Below are 21,770 nucleotides of genomic sequence, written 5' to 3' on the forward strand. Positions count from 1 at the left end.
TCTTAGAAATGAACATTTCCTCTCCTACCCATCTAGTGCTGATCAAATCTAGTGCTTGCACATTAGAGAGTGCACTTGGAAACAGCTCTGATTGTGTTTGGCTGTTTGGGAAAGGCTTGTATGATACAGAAGGCTGCCTTGGCTATACTGAGGATTAGATTTTTCCAGCGATTCATCCAAATGCTGTGAGAATGAGTGGAAAAATGTCAGTGAGGGTTGGATTGGACCATTAATTTTGAAGCCTGTTTTAGATGGACATGTCTCATGCCTTCAGTGTTTTAAGACTTCCAGTTTGCTGGATGTGTCTAGTGTGTGTATGATTAGGATCTTTTTGCACTATTATTATGGCTTTTTTATGCCTTTCTAAATAAGCATATCTCGTTTTCTAGGAGATGCTTGTGCATTTTGTGTTATGTTCAAAGAGTGTTTCTTTGCTTGTATAGGGGATGGTGGAACAGACAATGCACAGCTTCCCCTTGCAGACTGAGGCTTGCAAGTTCTGTTATCCCTCTGACTAGAGTTTACCACTCTGCAACAGGAGAACACTACTGCAGGACTCATAAGAAAGGAGGCCTATGACAGCATGGAAAGCAAACAGAGGTGTTAACATGCTTTTCTTCCTCCTCCCTTCTGCTCCCCTTCCCTATCATAGAAATATTTGTCTTTACTTTAACTATCCACTACTACAATAGCTGTTCATTAAACCAGAGCAGGAGGAAGGTCAGAGTAATGCCTTCGATGAAAATATGTGAAATTAGGCTTCCCTGTCTCATTTGCGCATGAGAAAATATCATTGTTGGTAGAAGAGCTAATTGAATTTCATGCATCTGGAAATGTAACCAGTCGCAGACAATCTGGCCTGTCTTTACTCTTGGGGAGATGGTAAGCCTTTCTTTCTACAAGTTAATTTTACACCAAGACAAAACCAGAAAAAACTAACAGTTGATACCAAGAACAGGATATTGCAGGGCCTGAACTTTTGCCTGAATATTTTTTCTGTTTTGTTTAACCAAATGAAAATCTCTTCAAGATGTCATTTGGCAAAGTGTTTTGACCCAGGTGAGATCCCAGATCTTGACAGTATATTAGTTTTTCCCGAAGTATCTCTGACTTGCCTCTTATTTTTTTTAAGACATGGAAGTCGTGAGAATGATAACTTGCTTCTTTATGACAGTAAAACACACAGCTAGAATCATACTAGGAGGGTAGCTGACAGGCACTAGATAGATGGTTACTCTGTGGATGTTAGCAGCTGAGAATCCTCCCTTCTTGGGACACCTGTCTGGTGACCAGTGCTGCCATAGTATATCTCTCACACTTCTTACAGACCTGAGAGAAAGATGTGTGACCGGAAATATGAGCATCCACTGGATTTTTTTTCCTGTCAGGAAAGCCCCCTGTGACTGTGGAGTGAGTGTATGTGGTTTAGAGCAGGTCATTACACTTTCTTTCTTTCCTCCCTTAGAGCCTGTCATGAGCATGGGGTAGACTAGTCAATGCATAAAATGCCCAACACTATTAGTATGAACTTTTCAGCAGTCTCACTTCCTTCCATTATGGCTATGAGCAAGAGTCCCCATAGTGTAGTTAGACCAATATTTGAGCAGTTAGGAAAGCCTCCCCTATGTTAAATTGTATGGCCTGGAACTGTAGGAGCATGTTGAAAGTCCTCCCCACTCTTTGCCAAAATACTTCATATGTGTAGTGGAACAAAGAAAGCCTAGTTTATTGGGGTTGAACTTCTGGTGTCTCCAGTGGTGGAAGCTCTCATTGAGACTTTTCCTGTGGTTGAGATATTCAAAACCTCTCTTTGTGGCTTTGCTGCTACATCAGAAAGTTTGAGCTTATGCTATTGTATTTCCTTGTGAAAGCAGATATTGACTCTCTAGCCCCTCTGTTAACAATGGATAACATGAGCCAACAAGCTCAGAGTTTATTAGGGTGAGACAGGGAGGTGCATATGTACGTATCAAGAGGCTGTGGTTTTATAAACCTTATTTTCTCAGGATGTCAGGCTACATGGATCCAAAATATGCTTGATGAATCCTTTCAACTGAAACCACTGATAGTAGCATCAGTAATAGTGTTAGATTTCTTCCTGTTCAAACATTGTGTTCAAGGCATGCAACTAAGCAACATCGCAGTAGTATTTTGAAAAATATATAATAATTTTAGGCACACTAAATAGGGATAAATATGTTTTTCTTCCTTCCTTTCAGTCAATGTCTTAATTGAAAAGGCAGTGGTGTTTTAATACTGTCTTTCGTGTTGTTGATGCTTTAAGGAACTAATGACACCTGTTTTACCAAGCATAAAGAAGAGCCAAATTATAGGATAATGTCTATTGGTTATTTTATTGTTTCAAATAAAGATATGAAAGGTGATGAAACTGTGCAATTAAGAAACAAAACAAAGGAATAAATTTTGCTGATGCTGTGGAATGCTGCATTAGTAATGGGTGGAGAGTGAGGATACATTAGCTAAGGAACCTGGCATGGCTCCCGCATGTAAAAATATTTTTAAGTACCTAAAAATTTCCATCACTTGTTATGACCCATTCTGCACTGTTTAACCTTGTAGGAAACACTGTGTGTTGAGTTTTGATCTTCAGAAGGGCTGCTGCTAGAGGTTGTGGACAAAGGTCTGTAACTAACTGGCCAAAGCACTCTTAGTTATGTGTGCTAAATCCTCCACTTACCTGCATTTCTGCTGTACTTCGACAGACACGGCTGAAGTGCAAGGGCAGAGCTGCCCTGGTTGGCAGCAGAGCAGGATGCATGCCTAGGATGTTCAGTAGCAATCAGAGACTTTAATGGCTGTAGAGGACTAATTAATTCTGATCCATACAGACACATTGGCTTCTTGTGCAGTCAGAATCTCAATTAGGCAATCAAATTTTTTCCTTTCACAGTGACCATTGCTCCAGCTGTGCTGTAACTCTTTCCTCTCTGTATTTGCAAATCTTCCTCTTTTTTAAAGCAAAGAAAATGGTATACTTTGTCACGAAAGTTTCCTTCTTTTCTTTCCATTTGTTCTGTTTGCATCCATCTGGATATTTGCGTATCTGCTTCTGATGTTCTGTAATCCCTCAACCTTCATTTTCAGACCCTTGTTATGAAATGAGATCATGACTCCTTCCTCAGCTTCTTTATTCCTCCAACCCAGGGTTTCTAACCCTTCTTTTCCCCCCTCCAACCCTCAGCCCCTGCTGAGTCAGTTAAATATACATGTGCTCTTTTCCCCTTTGTTCCTTCTTTTCCCTTCACCCCTCTGCGGCTGCTTTTTTTATGTCAGCTTTGATCTGTTTGTTGGCAACACTAACATTTTTAAATCTTTTGTAATTTGTTATTTTTGTACATCGTTGTAAAATTAAATATCTTGGAAAGGAAACATGGGTTGCAGGAACAAACCCATTGTTACCTGGATGGGAAGGCTAGGTATGTAACTGAATCTGTGCTGGGGAAGTGCTGAGGCAATGGTCCAGTCCACTGCATGCTGTCAATCTGGTTTAAATAATGAAGGTATATCCCATAATCATCTATACAGTTAGGCCCAGTTTTGCTAAGCCAGGCTACTGCAGCAAAAGGGAAAATGAAGGGTCAGTACTTGAGCCTCTTTATGTTCCTTTGTTGTGGATGGTGACCAAAACCATGAGAAGCGTGATCCTTTGTGATGAGAACTGTGACACAAATCCCTGGAATTCAGTGAGGTTCTTCTGTTTGTCAGCAGGGGCACTGAGAGGTCCCTCATGTTTTAAAACCCTTCACTCTCTTGAAGTATTATCAGAGGCTTTATCCACCGGTTAGGGTATCCTATAACTTGTGTTGCTGCTGGTATGTTGCTGTACCTACATCTGTTCCAGACCTTTTTTTTTTATTTTTTTATCTGTTCTGTTGCTTTTGTGAAGATGACATGAACTGTTATTAATTATGACTAGTGTTTTATACAAGCCACTACACTGACTTATGGCCAAAAAAAAAAAAAAAAAAGCCACTGTAATGACTGTGAGTTCCTGCTGAGATGTAATTTCCTTGACCACCCTTAGTTGAGAGGTTTTCTCCTGGCAGTGACAGTAGTAGATGAGTTTTTTGCCAAGTATCTACAGACACTCTTGGCATCAGTCCTCAGGGACATGACTCCATATGGTCACTCTGGCCTGCAGAACCTGGTGCTAGATTAGATCTCTGTCCTTTTCAGCTCTATTTTTTTTTTTTGTCAGATGCCTTTCAATCCTCTCTTATAAGAAATAAAGAATAAAACCTTCAAATTAGTCCATATCCCATTCCCCACACTGAGACTGAACTTTATTTGTGGCCTTTTTTTACCAAAGATTGACTGGATTTTGTTGTTTTGTTCCAGGTCACCAGTTTCTTCAGAAGATCAAGGTAAGATCTGTTTTATTGATACTAATGGTGTATTAAAAATGAGACCAAAGAATAGCTAGTAAGCTATATTTTAACACCCTCATGGTGGAGAAAAATGACTTTGTAAAAATGAAACTTTGATCTTGATCAAACTTTGCTCACCCCTAGACATTAAGTGCTTGATCATTTAGTTGATTTAGTTGGGACTGACAGAAGTTAAGCCAGTGTTATTTGTGAAATCAGTCTTACTTAATCAAATGGAACAATTGCAAGCATTTACAATTTATTCACCCAACTGTACAGGGCTTCACCTGTGGAAAATGATGTGTGGGCTTAAAGCAAAATATATGTTTTTTGTAAAGATAAGTGCCTCTTTTATAACTCTTACAGGAGAGCATCTTTGTAGCTGGAAGGAGAGTCTATTGTGCTTTAAAGTCTTGAACACACATTATCTTGCGTTACCAGTAAAGTGAGTTTGGTAGGACAATATGGAATTTAGCACAGCTAGGAGCTTCTACATGTAAAAATCTTACAGCTTAAAGTAGCAAGTGTTGCAGGTTATGGTAATATGCTTGCACAGAAGGAGACTGAAGGATCTGATCTTTACCTATGGACTGAAGAGGGAGTTTGAGGTAATTAACTGGTTAATAACTTGACCAACTTAGGTTCTTAGAGCTAGGTGCTATAAATATCCCTCTACAGTACATTAAAGTGTGGTTGCATTGGTACTGAAATCAAGACATACTGTAAGGGGGGTGGTAATTGCATTGGCAGAGTTGCATAAGGAAGGGAGGAAAAAAAAAAGACTGACTACAAGGAGAAAGTTCATCATGTAAATCTGAACTGGGAATGCTATTTTGGGCCTAAAAAGAAGTAAATATCTATTTTCTTCTGGCGTTCAATTTGTATGCAGTCATACAGTCCGCAAGTTTTCTGACCAGTGTAATAAGTATTATTCAAGAAAGGTCCAGATGGGAATAGTAAGGACTGTTGCAAATGGAGATGTAACGAGGTCTGAGCCTGGAAGCATGTCACTGAACTATGTTAACTTGGAATGTGGAGTGACTAGTTAAGTATCAACCTAAATTAGCCTTGGCTCCAGCCAAGAGCTTTTTAGTCCAGTATAGTGGCTGTCAAACATATTGTCATTAATAAATTCTCTTTCATCTCCTTGACAAGTTCTTTCTTAGTAAAGAGAGATATAAAGAAAGCCATAAAAATGGACAAACATGTAAACCCAAAGATACATATAGCCCATCTATTCCATTCCTAGTGTCTGATAGCAGTGGATCACCTGACAACTAAGAATATGAGACTGGCAGAAGTATACAGGTTTAATTTCCTGGTGTAGCCTATTAGCTTCCTATGATTTGCAGCTCATTGATTTTGTGAAGCAGACGGAGTTTTCCTGTTTAATAGTTCATCTGCTTTTTATCATGACTGTAGTACAGGAGACTTGTGAGAAGTTAACAACATACCTCATGTCTCCAACCCTCAGAGGAAAGTTGAAATCATTATGGTCTAATATACTATTTCAGGACCTGGATTCAAGCTGCATTTCAGTGCATAAGCTTGTTAGCAATAGGCTGCTCTTGCTTTTTCATTTCCCTTGAATTTATTCTGTTGCTTCATTTTTATCTATTAATGGGGCAACAGACAGTGTATATATATATCTCTTTGCGAATCTTTAAAGTTTAGTCTTTTCTGCTGCCATAATGCTTTCCTTCTTTCCACTATTTCTATGCTATTCTAGTTTTTTCACAAAACCTTCCTGTTGCCATCTACCATCTGCTGCCAGGGTCTGGCTTTTCAGGTTTGATCAACATCTCTGAGTAGCCTCTTCCTTCCCTTTTTCCTTTTCTCTCATAAGAAATCTCCTCTTAAATGTAGAGTGAAAGACATATGTTCCCTTGACTGATTAGTGATACTGCTAGTTATTATATGTTTTGTGACCATGGAGTATCTAACTAGACTTGTCATCCATGTGTAGGAGCTTCTCTCAAACACAAAAGATTTCCCATGTCCCAGTGACTTTTCAGATAGAGAGGTCCAATGCTTGAATTTCCTTCACTGCACCACATACAGACCATGTGTTAGTATTGAGCACAGTATTAGAAGGAAAATGTGATAAAAGGGCTGTAGCATAAGTTTTTTTAGAACCTAGATGCTTCTCAGTCCACTGAGACTGCATGTGTGGAACATCTCAAATTAGTCTTAAATTTCAAATATCTTACCTAAACAAAAAAGAGAGGGTCCACGAGAGAGCTGAAAACTTATCTCTGAATTGCCTGTCTTTTATAGTGTTTATGCAGACATCTCCTGGTATATTGTTCTTGGAGTATGTATCCTGGAATCAATTTCGAGACTTCTGTTTTTATTAATAATCAGTGCTCAACTGTGTGCCTATTCAGTATGTTAAACACTTAAGTAGTTTATAAGGCAGTAATGCTTTGGGGTACACAATGATTCAAGATCCAACTGTAGAATAACGTACCTTCACTGGTATCACTCTGTGTCCTGTGTTACAGCTCCTCTTCCTACCATGGGACACCATTCTAATGTTGATTTTCTGATGATGTGATATTGATCATTTCTGAGAAAAGGCACTTTCTCTATTGTCTTGGATCTAGTTCTAACCTTCCACTTGGTTCCTTGTTTTGTCTGCTTTAATATTCAGTCCTCTTTTTTTCATCTACTATTTCTCCATGTTTTTTTCTTCTTTCCATCATCTTTGTCTTTCTTTTTTAAATATCTCTTTCCCATTGACCATGATGTTGCATTCTGCATAGATTCTTGCATTGTACTCCTCCATTTGGTTTCTGAATGTCCTGAATCACCTCCAGTGTGGACTGCCTGCTTCAAGTACTAGTTGCAAACAGTAGCTGTAGCATCTGTAGTGTACTAACAGACTTGCTACCAGAATTAGCATCTAATGCGAGTGGCACTTCCATTAATCCCTGACAGGACAATGCATTGTGCTGTCTTGAAAAGTGGGTGAGGATAAAGCACCATCTGTCTGAGACTGGGCATCTACTGAACAATTGTAACAGCACACAATACTCCTTGTTGTGGACACGTGTTAAAGGCACTGTTATCAGTTACAAAGCAGAGCCATTTTAATTGACACAGAAAGGGAAACTGCTGCTAGAAAATGCCAAACTTCAAAAGAAAAAATGCCCAAAACCTCTTAGAGATTTTAAAAGTTTTGTGTCTTTATTCTTGGTACAGGTAGTTAGGAAATAGATAAGTAAAGAGTGAAATCTATCATCTTATTTCCTATTTTTTTTTAATTAAAAAAAACCCCAACCAACCAAATGAAACACAAAAGGAGCAGACAAAACCCCTAACCCTCAAATTCTCTAACTCATTGACAAAATGATACAAGCCAAGTAAATACCAAAGCAGAGTGGTTTAGACAGGAGATTGGAGGGATGACTCTGAAGAATGACATGGAGGAGCAACCTGCTCGTTCACAGAGGCCCTGGTGCAGTTACATGCCCTGCAGCCCTGGAAGACAATGGTCTTCTTTGGGTGTTGGGATTAGCTGAGACTCAACAATGGGCAAGTGTCAGGGCCACAGAAGACCTGGTGGATGCCATGAGGGAGGGCCATGCAAGTGATCTGTTAGTTAATGCTACCACCTGCTGTATTTTCACTATATAAAAATCCTGGCCATATGCTCAGGAGGTCTGAAACTGTTGGTGGTTACTTTATCCATTGTTCCTAGAGCAGGTATGGTACTGTGAGGGGAATGCAGACTTTTAATGCATTGCCTGGCTAGTCCACAGTCATCTGATTATTGTTAGGTGAATTGTTGAGGGTTTAAAAACCTTTCCTTCATCCTGCACCTTTCAGTGCTACACTGTACATTACATGTACACTAGACTGTGCCCTGCCTGCTCCTCTTCACAGCCACCCTGTAGAAATTTGCCTACAAATTTTCCACTGCTAATGTGTTAAATAACAATATATTTTACATTATCTTTGGCCTAACTTTATCTGACCAAATTTGCCTTATCCCTGCTAATCTGTGTGATTGAGTTGGCTCTTCTTCATCATGATGTAAGCAATTGAGGGAAACAGTCTTAAAAAGAGTACAGTGAGTTCCATTTCCATTTCAATTATTCTGAAAAAAATACCAGCAAGCTCTTGAGTGTTGCTATTAATGGTGTAGGGACACTGGCATGCTATTCATCTAATGGCAACTTGGAGCTGATGCTGCTCAATACTTGTTTGTCTAACTTCAAACAGAAGAACCTTGCCTTTGATGGAATTACTCAGTTTTAAGTGGCTAAACTAATGCACCTCAAGTAGCAGTCAACCAGAGCTTAGTCCTTATGCATCTGAGTTGCATTCTAATCTGGAGACTAGAGGTTTCAGATATTTATGTCACTGCTCTCTTTCTCATTTCTCTATGAACCCATGACACTGGGCTTTTTGCCTTGTTTGCTTTCAGCAGATGTGTATTTTTTTTTGTATTTTTTTTGCTGCATCAGCATAATTTCTGTGATTAAACTCAGGGTTTCTGTTGGTTTGTTTTTTTTTTTTTTTTTTCCTGGTGCAGTAGATTCAAAATTTATGAGGATAGGATAGAAATGAGAAATTAAGACAAGAGGCGAATATATTCAATGGAGAAATTTTGGAGAGAGTTTGTTATTACAAAATAATAATATTATTCAAGAGATTACGGTAAGGGATGGGTTTTCTGCTTGAAAAGACAGATTCTGACACTAAAAGGTCTTTCAGATTCTGACAGGTGGTGGCTCCATGCTGATACTTAGTATCCAGCCTGGATATCCTACACTTAGAAGGGATTTGTGTAGAGCCGGGAGTGCATTAGAAGTGAAGTGAGTTTGTAACGGTGACATCCAAATTAGCCTCTGTTAGAAATAATTTCCACAGCAAATGCTTGACCCAGGTTCAAACTGGAAGTTTGAGGTGAGAGGTTTAATTCTGTCTCTAGATGTCCCTCTGGATTGAGAGAGCTGCTATATGAATTATAAGGAAGAGAGTGATCAAGTGTGTAAATGGAAGGCAGTGGCAGCTCCATCCCATACAGGAAAATGCTTTTCTGTGCAATGTCTGCTCCTGCCTTGAAGGCAGAATGTCCTGTGCACTGTAGTATTTGCTCCAGTGCTGTCTGCTCCCTTAAAGAGAGGAAGTCTGAATCCATGCAAGGAGGAAGATGGTTGTAGGAGCCTTAGAAAATAGCACAAGAATGGATAACACTCCTGTTGCTCCTAGTGGCCTGTGGGAGCACAGGCTTCACTGTCTTAACTTCCTTTCGTCTTTATGGAGCCACTGTTCACTAGTCTTGCTAGTCATAGTCTGCAAAGGGATGTTCTCAAGAGTTTTGAGGCCTCCTGCCACACTGAATAAAAGGACAAGCAGGGTGCTATGAATGAACCCAAACATCTCAGTGCTGGTAGAACTGAAAAAATAAAAATAATGAATTGCTATTTGGAGCACCAGATACCTTCAAAAGAGAGAGCTGAGAAGCTGTATGGGTGATGTTGCAGCCGTTTACCCAGCAACAAATTGAGATGTCTTGGAATGCTTCCTCTGAACAATTCAAAGACAGTACAGTGGGGTGTACTGCACTGCAGGTATTCCTTTTGATTAATTAGCCACTTAGGGAAGAAAGCCCTCCTGGACAGTGTTTTGAAAGTGTGTCTGTGGCCAGCTGAGCCAACAATATACTCGGGGATCTGCTCTGGGTTTGTTCATTTGCTTCTAAGCAGAGGCTGGTATTGATGCAGACCCAAGGTACCCATAGCAAGAGGAAACATTTTGTGAAAGCACATCTCTAGGACTGGGGCAGATCCTCTCTGGACAAAACCTTTAAAAGGTGCCTACACCCCACCTTTCATCATATCCAAGCAGCCTGAGGGGTCAATAGGCAGCTGGGAGGGAGACATCTGGCCAATGTGGGCATCTGAATGAGTAATAGATGAAAACAGAGAAATATTTCTTTCCAGATGGCCACTGCCATTATCCTTTTCCCCTCTGGAGGAAGTAGGAGTAAGGAGTGTGTTGTCTGAATCAGAGCACCTGTTTTCAAGCAAAAGCTGTGGGTAACCTTGCAACCTACTTTGGTCCTGTTTTCTGTTTCTGATGGATGTTGCTCATGGTCATATTAGAGTGGCAGTCACTTCACCCACTAAAGACTCTGGCTAGAAAAAGTATTCTTGAACTGACTTTCAGCTGATTTAGTCTTATTGTGAAACCCTAGCTTTAGGAAGAGTTACTTGGATATTGCCAGGCAAAGGAGCTGCAGCCAGTGTTGCAGTGACAAAAACTTCAAGGAGCGTGCTAAGAGTGCCTGTTATGGTAATGGTCCACCAAGTCAGGGAAGAGGGAGGAACAGTGTGGCCCACAATGTTCTTTTTTTTTTTTTTTTTTTTGGCTGTCCTTTTTATTTTAAAATTAAACATAAAACATTGCTTAATTATTTTACCTAGAATTCTCTTTCTGCCAAAGTTGTGCCACTCCATTGATAAACTGGCTGCATTAGTCAGCCAAAGTCTTCCCTGCCTTGTGTTCTCACTTCATCAGAGACATTTTCTTCTACGACATCACTCCTGAAAATGACATTAATTGTTCTTGTCTTGGCTTAAAAATAAAATGGGTGGAAGGGAAAAGGAAAGAAAAAAAGTGATGATGTGTGCCAGATGGTACTTAATTTATCTGCAACTGTTCTTTGGGGGTCTGAACTATTTACAAAGGAAGTACTTTTTCTTTTTCATCCGTTCCTTTTGTAAATCTGAGTTAAATGGTCTTGCAGAAAAAGTTCAACATTAGGATCCGAATACTTCCACTCCTAACTATCAACTGCATTCTCAGCTCTACACCAGTGCCACATAAACAATTCAGGTTGGACTCTAATTGGCATCAAAGTAGCTTTAAACTAGTCTGAGTGAAAATGGGGCTTTAAAGGCAGCTTGAGTGTAATTTACATCTGCTTTGAAAGCCTTTTTATCCTTCCACAGTTGTATGAAGGGACTTCTGTGTAAGTGAGAATTTAGCCTTTCTTTCCCTTCAGCAAGCATGTGTGACTATTCTTACTTCCCCCCCCCTCCTCTCTAAACAGTGGCTTGGTGCTGTTGTTTTAATTTAAAATTCTTAAAAGGTTCATAATCTGTATCTCTAGCCATCTAAGTAATGGGTGATTTTTTTATATGTTTAAATTTTTGCCTTATTCCCAAATTAGGCAAACAGGTGCAATCAAAACTGTGTCAGTTCTCTTCTTTGAATCTGCACAGGATCAAGTGCTTTTGTAAGTAAAGGACAACCCACAAATATTTAAAAGGGATCTCTACCACTTTGTGCAATCCTAGAAATAGATGTTATTGGGGCATGACTTATTCAGAGGGCCAGTGGATTTGGAAAGTGTCTCTCAAACCACCAGAGAATGTGTGCTTATGCACATGTTTTTGTGTACAGATGAATTAGTTCAAGATACTGTGTGAAGGCCTTCATAATATTCCTCTTGCTGAATGGTCATGAGACGTGTGTGTCCAGCTGATGTGCTTTTGAGCTTTTAGTTGCAGCAGGTTGCTGCACTGTCGGGTTTTTTTTGTCTCCCGGGGAGCATTTTGACCTCTCAGGCTCTTTACTTGCTTGTCTTTCATGGAAATACAGCCTCACAGCAAAGTTATTTTCAGTTACATAGACTGGTGCCATTGCCCTCAGATTCTGTAAGAAGGCCAAGCCTTTTGCAAATCTGAAAACCCACAGAGGAATCTTGTTTACCACTTGTTTCTTTAGGACGGTGGTCAGTGGCAGCAAACAGACACATTTTGGAAAAAAAAATTAAAAATCAATGAGTCTTTGCTTTAGTCAGCACAAGAGATACTGTGTTCTAGGCAGGAAGCTTCTATACTGCATTTATTTTTTGTTGTCATACTTTCATTATGATTCTTATGCAGTCGTTGGGCTGAGGTAGAACTCCTCTAGCAAGTCCAGGAACCTTTTCCCATTCCCATGCCAGACAGTTGCTTCAGATGTAGACCACTGGATTCTTTCTCACGGCTGACTTTATATTGGAAGGATATGATGTATCTTTCATATATATGACATATATGACCAGAGTTTCTAAAATGGCTAGCAAGAGACTTTTGTTTCTTTAGAAGTTATAATTACATTTATAAGTTGAGCCCTTTTCAGGCTTACAGGCAATCAAGTTCCTCATCAAAATGCCTCTCATGTAGTTACAGCGCAGCCTCTTTCTTGAGCATCGAAACCTGAGACTGATTGTCCTGGTCTGTTTGCCATCTTTTGCTGAAGATGTTTCGGTTTGATTGCTCAGTGCCAAAGATTAAGAACTGTGTGAAAATATTCTTCTGTCAGATTTCTCATTAGTACATGGGCTGTATTTGCAGGATATTCTCATGCCAGTGGACATTTTTGTTCAACCTGAAGAAGAGAGAAGGCTCTGGGGAGACATCATTGCGGCCTTACAATACTTAGAAGGGGCTTATAAAGAGATGGGGACAGACGTTTTAGCAGGGCCTGCTGTGATAGGTCAAGGGCAAATAGCTTTAAACTGAAAGAGGGTCAGTATAAGGAATACATTTTTTACAGTGTGTGTGTGGTAAAACATTGACACATATTGCTCAGAGAGGTGGTAGAGGCCCCATCCCTGTTAACATTTAAAGTCAGGTCGGACAGGGCTCTGAACATCCTGATCCAGTTGATGATGTCCCTGCTCATTGCAAGGGGGTTGCACTAGATGGCCTTTAAAGGTTCTTTCCAACTCAAACAATTCTATGATTCTATGATTTTTTTTTTCCTGAACATAGCTTTTCCTGTGCATAAAAATTCAGTCCTGATGGTTTATGATAGAAACAAATGTTTGTGTCCTTTTCTTGACATAAGGTGTACACTGCTATAATAACAGGCTTCAAAAAGGATGAGTGTCCCATATAGGGTCTTGGTGCATATTTTTGGGCCCAAGCTGTTGGCTTGTATTCAGGGACCTTTGTCTCATTCTATCAGGAGGAAAATTTGATTTGAAGAATTGGGTTTTTTTGTTTGTTTGTTTGTTTTTTTCCCCCAGCATTTAGGAGACCTCTCAACCTACAAGGCTTAACTTCTGTTTAATTTTTTTCATGGACTTCATTAGTTATTTCCACTACTTGCAGATGCATAAAGTACATGAAGAAACATTTAATTGCTCCTTTCACTCAGCTTATCTTCAAAGCAAAATATTTAAGCATCATCAGCTTTGGTGAGACTTGAGATTGTCTGTAGATCAAAGACCTGTGAGCTCAGTCATTCCAACAAAATGTTATTAATTTTGTAACTTAATTTCTCAGTTATGTAGACAGTTTGGTGCACGTATTTTACAGGGTTTTTTTCTTTTTGTAACTTTAAAAGCAGATTAAGTGCTGAAAAGAGGTAAAGTGTTTTTAAAAGCTCAAATGCAGTGATTTGCAACTTTCTTCATCACGGACCCTTAAAATTGTTCTGTGGGGCTGGGAGACCCTTCAGAAAAATCAAGTGAATGTGCTGCTCTGTATCTGAGGTGCTTGTTCGTCATAGTCCTCTCAGAAGGGAAGTAGCCCACAAACCAATTTCCCATGGTGCCCCCCCAACCCTTTTCAACTGCAAGCTGAGGTTGAAGATCATGGCTAGAGTAGAAAAGTCAGTTCTGTAAAATTCTGGGTAAGTTATGTTACTGTCAGTTTGTCATAAAGCTATTACAAGCAAGTTGTTGTTTATAGAGAAAAGAATGTATTTTTGAATGATACTCTATATGGACTCCACTCATTTGAGAGCATAGCTTTTTGAGTGATTGAAATAGAAGTTATTATTGATTTCTGTAAAACTAATGAAAAATAAAAAACAAGGGCTTCTTTTCTTATAATTTCTGTAATGCTGATCTTTAACAGCTGAGAAGACTCCAGCTGTGTAAAAGCACTCTAGTTAGAGTCAGCTTTTAAATTCTCAATGTGTAAAACAGTAATTACTTTAAATTTGACTCCATGAATTTGACTCCATGACTCCATGAATTTCACAAGGTCTAAAACAGCAATAAAGAATTGGAGATGTTTTGGAAGCTAATGATAGGCCAAGTTAAGTTTAATATCTCTGAAAAAAATCTGATGATATCATTTCTTATAGTTTCTTCTTTATAAGCTCAACAAGGTTTGAGCAAGGCAGTATTTCATGAGGTATTTCTTAAGAGTTCCCCTGAGCAATCTCGTGGGAGATGGTAGTGAACACTGAGACTCAAATTCTGAGGGCCTCACACTAAAACTCCTGTATTTTTTATTAGCTGCCTCTAAACCAGTAAGAAAGATCCAGCACTGAAATGCTGATGGCATATCAATTCCAATTGCTGAATCAGTGTTTAGCTGATGTTTCAGAATCAGTGTTAGCTGTGTTTCAGAACAGGCTGGACAGTTGCAGGCACTGCCTGTTAAATGAGGTTTCTACATGATACTAATCACTTCAGATTATCGACTTTCTTATCTGTGCCTTTAGAAAGAGCTAAAGATTTTTATGAGCCCTAATTGTCTTTGAGATCAGAGAATCATGGAATGGTTTGGGTTGAAAGGGACCTTAAAGATCACCTAGTTTCAACTCCCCTGCCATAGGCAGGGATGCCACCCCCTAGATCAGGTTGTCCAGGACCCCTCCAACCAGTGTTGAGTTATGGTAGTTGAATTCTGCCATAATTTCCCATGTGCTTAAACACTGTCATACTCTGATTAGATGCATTGTGAGCCTGATATTTTTTAACTCGTGGTAAGATGTATTGTTACAAATAATACTTTGCTCCCTGACTGCATTTCATTCATAGATCCAAAATAGGCTGCATTTTAATCAGCCATGGATGTGACAACTCCTTTGTGTGGTACTTATACTTCATAACCTAGTTTTATGTAATTCTGCTCCCTCCAGTCACAATTTTTAGACCTTCACTTTATTTTTATTCACTTTTTTATTAGCACTCTATGTGGCTTAGTTGGTACAGCAGTAGTGGGTTCAAATATGGCTCTGGAAGGGTCATATTAGGTGTGCAATCTGACTGATAAAATCTGGAAGATATTTATGGTTTATGAATAACTTTTACTCATGTAAAAAGGCACATTACTCCTGTACTGCTGATGATGTCAGACTAGAACTGTCCTGTTCTTTGAGATTCTTTCCAGTGCAGACCAACTCCTCTTACTGACTCACTAATGATTATAAAACTAACTTCGTAAATATCTTCCATGTCAACCTACTTTAAGCAAAGAACCTTGAGATTCTGAGATGTTACTTACGGGGGTTTATAATAGTTTTTTTCTTCATGTTCTTTCTGAAAGTGTTTTAGCAGCAAAGTTCTAGTGTAATGGTAACCTGGCGACGAGCTCTGCTTCTGTCCTTGGTGTTAAGATGATCAGGAGCTTTGGGATTAGGAGAAAGTTTTTCTGCAGGGCAGATAGGAAGAGATAGTTTGAGGTTTTCCTTACTTGTGATGCCTCTGAGAATTTTCATGGCTTTTGAAGTGAGTGAGGTGGAGGTGGTGACTTTTGCCCCCTCCTGCCATATTGTTTTGATGTGTGGCAGTCATGGGTCTGTCTTTGTTAGCCCTTACATTTATGAGTCATTCTCATGCTGCACCTGTATGGTATACAAAGAACTCGCAACATTTCTGAGACCAAGAGCATTACCTGGTGGCAGCAGTGTCATATCTTAAAAAACCCTTAAAAGGGGGACTTCCTGTTTTCTTCTTGTTCTGTTATCCTTCTTGAAGGTGATCAGTCATGTCCCTGGAATCATGCCATTCTGAAGGATCCCCTCTGTCTTAGTTTGACTCCTTATTTAGAAAAGTTGGAGGTCATTTTCTCTGGAGATTCTGTAGTCTGTGGAGGGAGATGCATAGCATGAACTGTTGCAGCAGACACCAGGTTACTTTCTGTGGAGAGGTACTTTCTCTTCTGAGCATCCAAGCAGCCCTCTGAGACCTCTTAGACATCTTGCAGCCTCTAGAGTTACTGGATACAAATACCTCACTCCTTTGTTATCTGTGTGCCAGTGTTTAATGACTGATTTTGCAGCACTGTTTTAGTGATGCTGGCTTCATAAACAGAACCAGAGGGCAATGGATATTTCATAAGTTAATTTTATGTCTGGGAAACAAAAATGTTTGTTGTAACTCGGTGACATTAACTTAGATTTTAGAGTATGAAATAAAAATAGCTGTTTCCAGTGGAAGTAATGGGCACTAACATAGAAATTAGATGAGTGGCACATGCCATAGGAACAGTGTTGTTTTCAGCATGTGTGAGTGTACTAGGAGTTGTTTATCCCATGACTCGAGCTGCACTAGCTTGCAGCATTACCAGAATTCAATTAGCAGCCTTTTTGACAGGACTTTTTTTTTCTGTTAGTGCATTATCCACTTGTGTCTGTTCAATATTTAATTTATAAGTCAAGTGAGTGTGTGAGGGGGTTGGTGTTTTATGGTGTTTTGGTTTTTATTTATTGTGTTCGGTGGGGGGATTTTGGTGGTTTTTTTTTTTTCTTTTTGTTTGTTGAGGGTTTTTTTTTAGTTGATTGGTTTTTTTAATGAGGATTCTTTTGTAAGTTGGCCCACAGGAGTAGTTAGAATCTCATCCCAAAAGTCACCCAGTGGAAACCAGAAGCTGCTGTTACATAGATTGCCTGCATTTCTGGCTGTCCATATCCTAGCAGGTAATTGTTTCTGTCAAGATCCATCAACCTGGGCAGTGATTGACACATTTGCTGGCAGTTTCAGCAGAGAGATCAGTGGTGGAGTAGGGGCTGTACCAGTAGAGAGGGTTGAGCTTTGCTGAGAAGGCAGCCTGGGGAGTCCAGCACCACTGCAGACTGAGCGTTTCCTCGGTAGATGGACAGAGCATTTCAGTCACCTTTCATCAACAATAAATCTGCTTGCTAAATAAACATAAAAGGTAATAAGACATTTTTATTAGTCATGACCAATTATTGTTTCAGGAGAAGCTGAGAAAATAATGACTTGATTAAAATATTTATTAAATCAAGCAATTTTTGAGATATCTTTAAGATCAGAAGGTATTTTATGTGTGATAAAACAATGGCATAATTAATTTTATTTATTACACCAGTGGTGCAGTTTGCTTAGAAGAAATAAAACAATTCTCACTTGAATGTTTTTAATTTTAAGCTAGCTTGGTGTTGCATGTTAACAGCATTTTTCTCCAATTTCTCAGTCTGCTCTCTCTTGTCAATGCCATCTGCTTGCTTGCTTCACCACCTCTTTAACAACCAGGTGATTTTTGCCATCTTCACCCTCCTCCTCCATATGCCCAGCAATCCCATTTCAGTTTATAGGGTTAGTGTGCTAAGCAATAGTCATATGTTTATTTAAGCATGTTCCCTGTTCTAAAGAACCTTTCTCCATTTCTAACTCAAAAACTTCTACGTCTTCCTGCATTTTGGCTTATAGCACTGAATTATTTTAGTGTGGTCTAATCTCTTGTTATGCCAGCTGGTTTTGTTGATCTGTAATATATTAATTTATGCAATAGGTTCTTCTCCAGCAAAGCACTTAATTTTAACAGTGCAGGTAGACTTGGTATGAAAAGAACGTAATTAGCTCAAAGCTAAGCACCTGCCTAAATGCTTTGCTGGATTTGAGGCTTAGGGAAGAGAGGAAAAGATTGGTCTAATTATGTTGAATGTGTTTTAGAGCTGCTTTATCCTAATAGCCTTATCACCAGACCAACTTCTGGTTATGGATATTCAACATAGAAGGTTTTTCACATCTCATCAGGCTTTTCTTTTGAAGAATCATAGATTTCTCTCCTGGCTTTTTTGAACTATAATCTTAAGCATGGCTTGCATAGGAAATATATCCCTGCCTCTTAGGAAGTGACTTCAGGGAAGACATGTCTTCAAAAATTGGATGTAGAAGGAAATGAATAACTGGTGTCACCAGATCATTTGATTTTCACATGTGTGAGGAGAGCAAAATATTTATACAAGTCCAGACTGCGGTAGCCTGCAAAATAAGGTGGCAGTAAGACCAGATTGATGGGAAAAAAAACCCCAAACAAATGACACAAGGGTTAAATTCTGCTCTGCTATAGTTTGGACCGAGCCAGTATTAGAACTATTGAGGAAAAAAGCAGGATGTAACCACTGAAAATGCAAACTGAAGAAAAGAGTACATGTATTTTCTAGCTCTTACTTGCTGGTGTTTTCCCTTTTTCCATTCTTAAAATCTGTGTGTCCTCATTCCCACAGATGCCTGGGGCTTTGTAGGACATATGTATCACTGAAAAACTGCCCTAAATCTATGTTGCAAGAATTGCTGCTACTGCTTTCCTAAGTCACAACTTAGCTGGACTAGGTTTTTGCTTTTCCCACTGCTGCATAGCCAGGGCATGAGGCATTACTGAGACCAGAAAGCCATATAAGCTCACGTGTTTTCAAAGAAAAGCACTTTTGTTGAGTTGTCTTTGAACATCCTTCCTCTTCTGTAGTGTTTAGCTTGGATGTGTTGTAATTTCTGAAGGCGTAACAAGCTCCTCATGGAATTCACACTGTGCAGTTTTCCTCTGTGTTATTTTTCAGAGGCAAAGCTACACTACGTTTTGCTTTCCCTCTTGTTCTTCCCTACATGAACTTTGGCATCTTTATCAAGGATGGCACTTGAACAAATGCTTAATTTGATTGCATTGCCTAGACTCAAAGATAGAAATGGGCTTAGACATACTTGAAAAAGCATAAACTGAGGCAGATGTTTAATGCTTTCTAAGATGCAAACCATGTAAGTGCTTTCTCAGAAAGAATATTCATAATTGTTTTCTGCAATATATATCATGATAGAAGAAGGAAAAAAAGAAGGAGATAACTACACAATGTTAGGCTTGTAACAGCCTCTCAAGGCAATACAGAGTCCCAGGCTTTTGCTTCCTTCTTCTTTCTAGCAGGCTCAGGGCAGACAGTAGTGGGTAGTAGGAAGCTCCCAGCTCTATGTGCAACTCTGTCCTGCCTTGTTGTGAGCCTTTGTCCACTTTGTCTCTTCTCCTTCTGTGTCTGTTTAAATACGAAGGCTGAAAGATGAAGACTGGCTCTTGCTCTGCATTTGGCCCTGTCTGCCAAACCCAGGGGACTTGCTCACCGCTGGCATCTCAAATGTTTTGTAATGCAAATAATTATTGAGAAATTTCTCTTAGTCATCTGCAACTTGGATTCTCAGTGTATTGGAGACTAACTGACTATTCCACCACCAATATGACAGTCTGACAGGTCTGAAGCTACTTTCGGGTTCTCTGTGTGGATGTCATTGATATCTTCAGTGAGGGCTCAAGTGCCAGAGACTTGGCCAGCCCTGTGGACATGGTTGATAGGGCAGAAGTGTCTCAAGGGAAAAGTTTAGATAGAAGCATGCAATTTCAGGACAGCATTGGAAATGCTGACTTGATGTCCATACAGCTTTCATGTGACGTGGGCAGTCCTTCTGCCTTTCCAGTAAGTGTTAGTGCAGGTTTTACATTGGTTTGGTAGTACATGAGAATGCAGATTGGACTGAGGTATCACTCTTAACCTACATATACTGTGAGCTGTGTTCTCAGCTGTGAGCCTATACGCATAATGCTTCTGTCTGACATTAGTTTTCTATTGTCTTGCAGCACTTTACAGGCAGTCATATCTGGTGATCTACTGAAGGTAAGTACAGAGCACTGAGTGTCCACTTATTCGCAGTTTTTGCTGGTCTGATATACTGTAAATTTTGTCACACCTCTGCTCAAAATATAAATAGACTGCTATGGGGACTGCTGGCAAGTGCCATTTTACAAACCTTTCCAGGAAACCCTGAATACTAGGGGAACACATCAGTCAGGTGAGGTGTGAAATTTGGGTGAATAGGATCTGGTGTTAGACAGCACCTTTCAGCTCAGGATTCATAGCCACTGCATGAAGCACTGTGCCAGTTACTAACAGGGAAATTACTATGTTGAACAGCAGGGTAGTTCTGACACAGCCTTACATAGTAAGGGATATTTTACACCAGTGAGGTTGGTTGCCAAGCCCTTGAGTTTGATAGATCATTTAATGTCTACCTAGGCAACCACCAGATCAGATAGAACAAACCTCATCTGGTTGTTTGGTCATCTGATGGATTTCTCAAAATACATAGTGTCTTGGTATAGTTGGTTGGGGGGAAAAAGTACTCATGCAAAAATGGTTTTTTTCCCTAAGACTGAGTCCCATGTCAGACAGCTAATCAGGCTGCATGTTTCAGTAGCCAAGTCAGGATTGAAAACATGCCCTCGAATTGGATGAGGACTGTGATTAATGATTGCAATTTATCTATGAGAAGCCAGCTTGGAGCCATTTATAAAAATGACAGTGCCGTTAGGCCAAGTTTTTGCCTGCACGTGCCCCTTCTACACCACTGCCCAGACCCTTATGGCTGCAGCATCTAGAGAGCAGTGTCTTCAAACCAGCAGTCATAAAAATATTGCCTCCTTCCCACTTCTTGAAAAGTTTTTGCTTGAGTTGGCTTTGGACAGGGAAGCTTCTTGCCCTTCTTCGGATGTCCTGCATCATAAATTAATGCCTCGCTGTTGCAGTTCTCCTCCTTTTTCTGCAGTTATTGCACTATAAATCCCACCCTCGCTCCTCCCTCCAAAGTCTGCCGCACTTCTGAGACCTGGCTGCTTGCTGTTTCGCTCTCATTCTTACCCCACATAGTGCTTCCCCCTCTGCCAACCCTGAACACTGGGCAGAGAGTGAGAATGGAGATCTGGGATAGTTATCTCTCACCTTCCTCTGGATTTTTGAGTTGGAGTTTCTGATTTAGTCAGAAATGTTTGGCTACTATGCTGAGGAAAAATTGGTATCTTCATAGAGAAGCCAGAATTTCTATCAAGTACATACATTTTAAAATATCCCAACATTTTCACCGTATGATTGCAAGCACTGATAGCAAGCAATAATTCATCAACAATAGAGTAGCAATGTTTCAAGTTTTAGGAAATACAGACTATTCTTCTTAACCCATATAATTGTCAATACTTCTAGTTTCAGTTGTTTTACATTGGAACCTAAAAAACTGGCTTAAAACTAATATTTTATTCCATTTTTTGTACTGACCTCCTATGAAAACCGGTAAAGAAATTTACCTGCATATTGTTTTGCTCCCAACTTATCCTTTTGTGTGGTTTCTCTCTCTCTCTCTTTTTTTCTTTCTTCCCAGTTCATAGAATGCTGTAAAAAAGGGGCCAATTTGTTAATCCAAGGACCTGATCGCTGCTCCTTGTTGCATCATGCTGCCAAGACTGGGAATGGCGAGATTGTGAAATACATCCTGGAACACGGTGAGTCACAGTAGTCAAATCCACAGAGAGCTTGTAATTCAGCCAAGTGTCAGTCAGTAAAACCCATACCATGCAGCTGGAA

General features: G+C 39.7%; 1 protein-coding gene across 7 annotated transcripts in view; it reads left to right on the forward strand.

Annotated features, from left to right (window-relative positions):
- The window catches only part of DGKI (diacylglycerol kinase iota), a 206,833-nt gene that overhangs the window by 171,131 nt on the left and 13,932 nt on the right, over window positions 1-21,770 (forward strand). For 6 of the 7 annotated variants that reach the window (XR_004357140.1, XR_004357143.1, XR_004357142.1 and 3 more), the window contains 3 exons: window positions 4,360-4,385; window positions 19,997-20,033; window positions 21,568-21,688. Coding sequence is in view for 1 of the 7 variants with exons in the window: in XM_032688288.1 (XP_032544179.1) it covers window positions 4,360-4,385; window positions 19,841-19,851; window positions 20,007-20,033; window positions 21,568-21,688 (185 nt within the window). In the remaining 6 variants the exon portion in view is untranslated. Of the gene's footprint in view, window positions 1-4,359; window positions 4,386-19,840; window positions 19,852-19,996; window positions 20,034-21,567; window positions 21,689-21,770 lie in introns of all 7 variants that reach the window. The other variant, XM_032688288.1, reaches the window with a different exon arrangement.

Source organism: Chiroxiphia lanceolata, chromosome 5 (assembly GCF_009829145.1).
Source record: "Chiroxiphia lanceolata isolate bChiLan1 chromosome 5, bChiLan1.pri, whole genome shotgun sequence".
Lineage (NCBI taxonomy): Eukaryota > Metazoa > Chordata > Aves > Passeriformes > Pipridae > Chiroxiphia > Chiroxiphia lanceolata.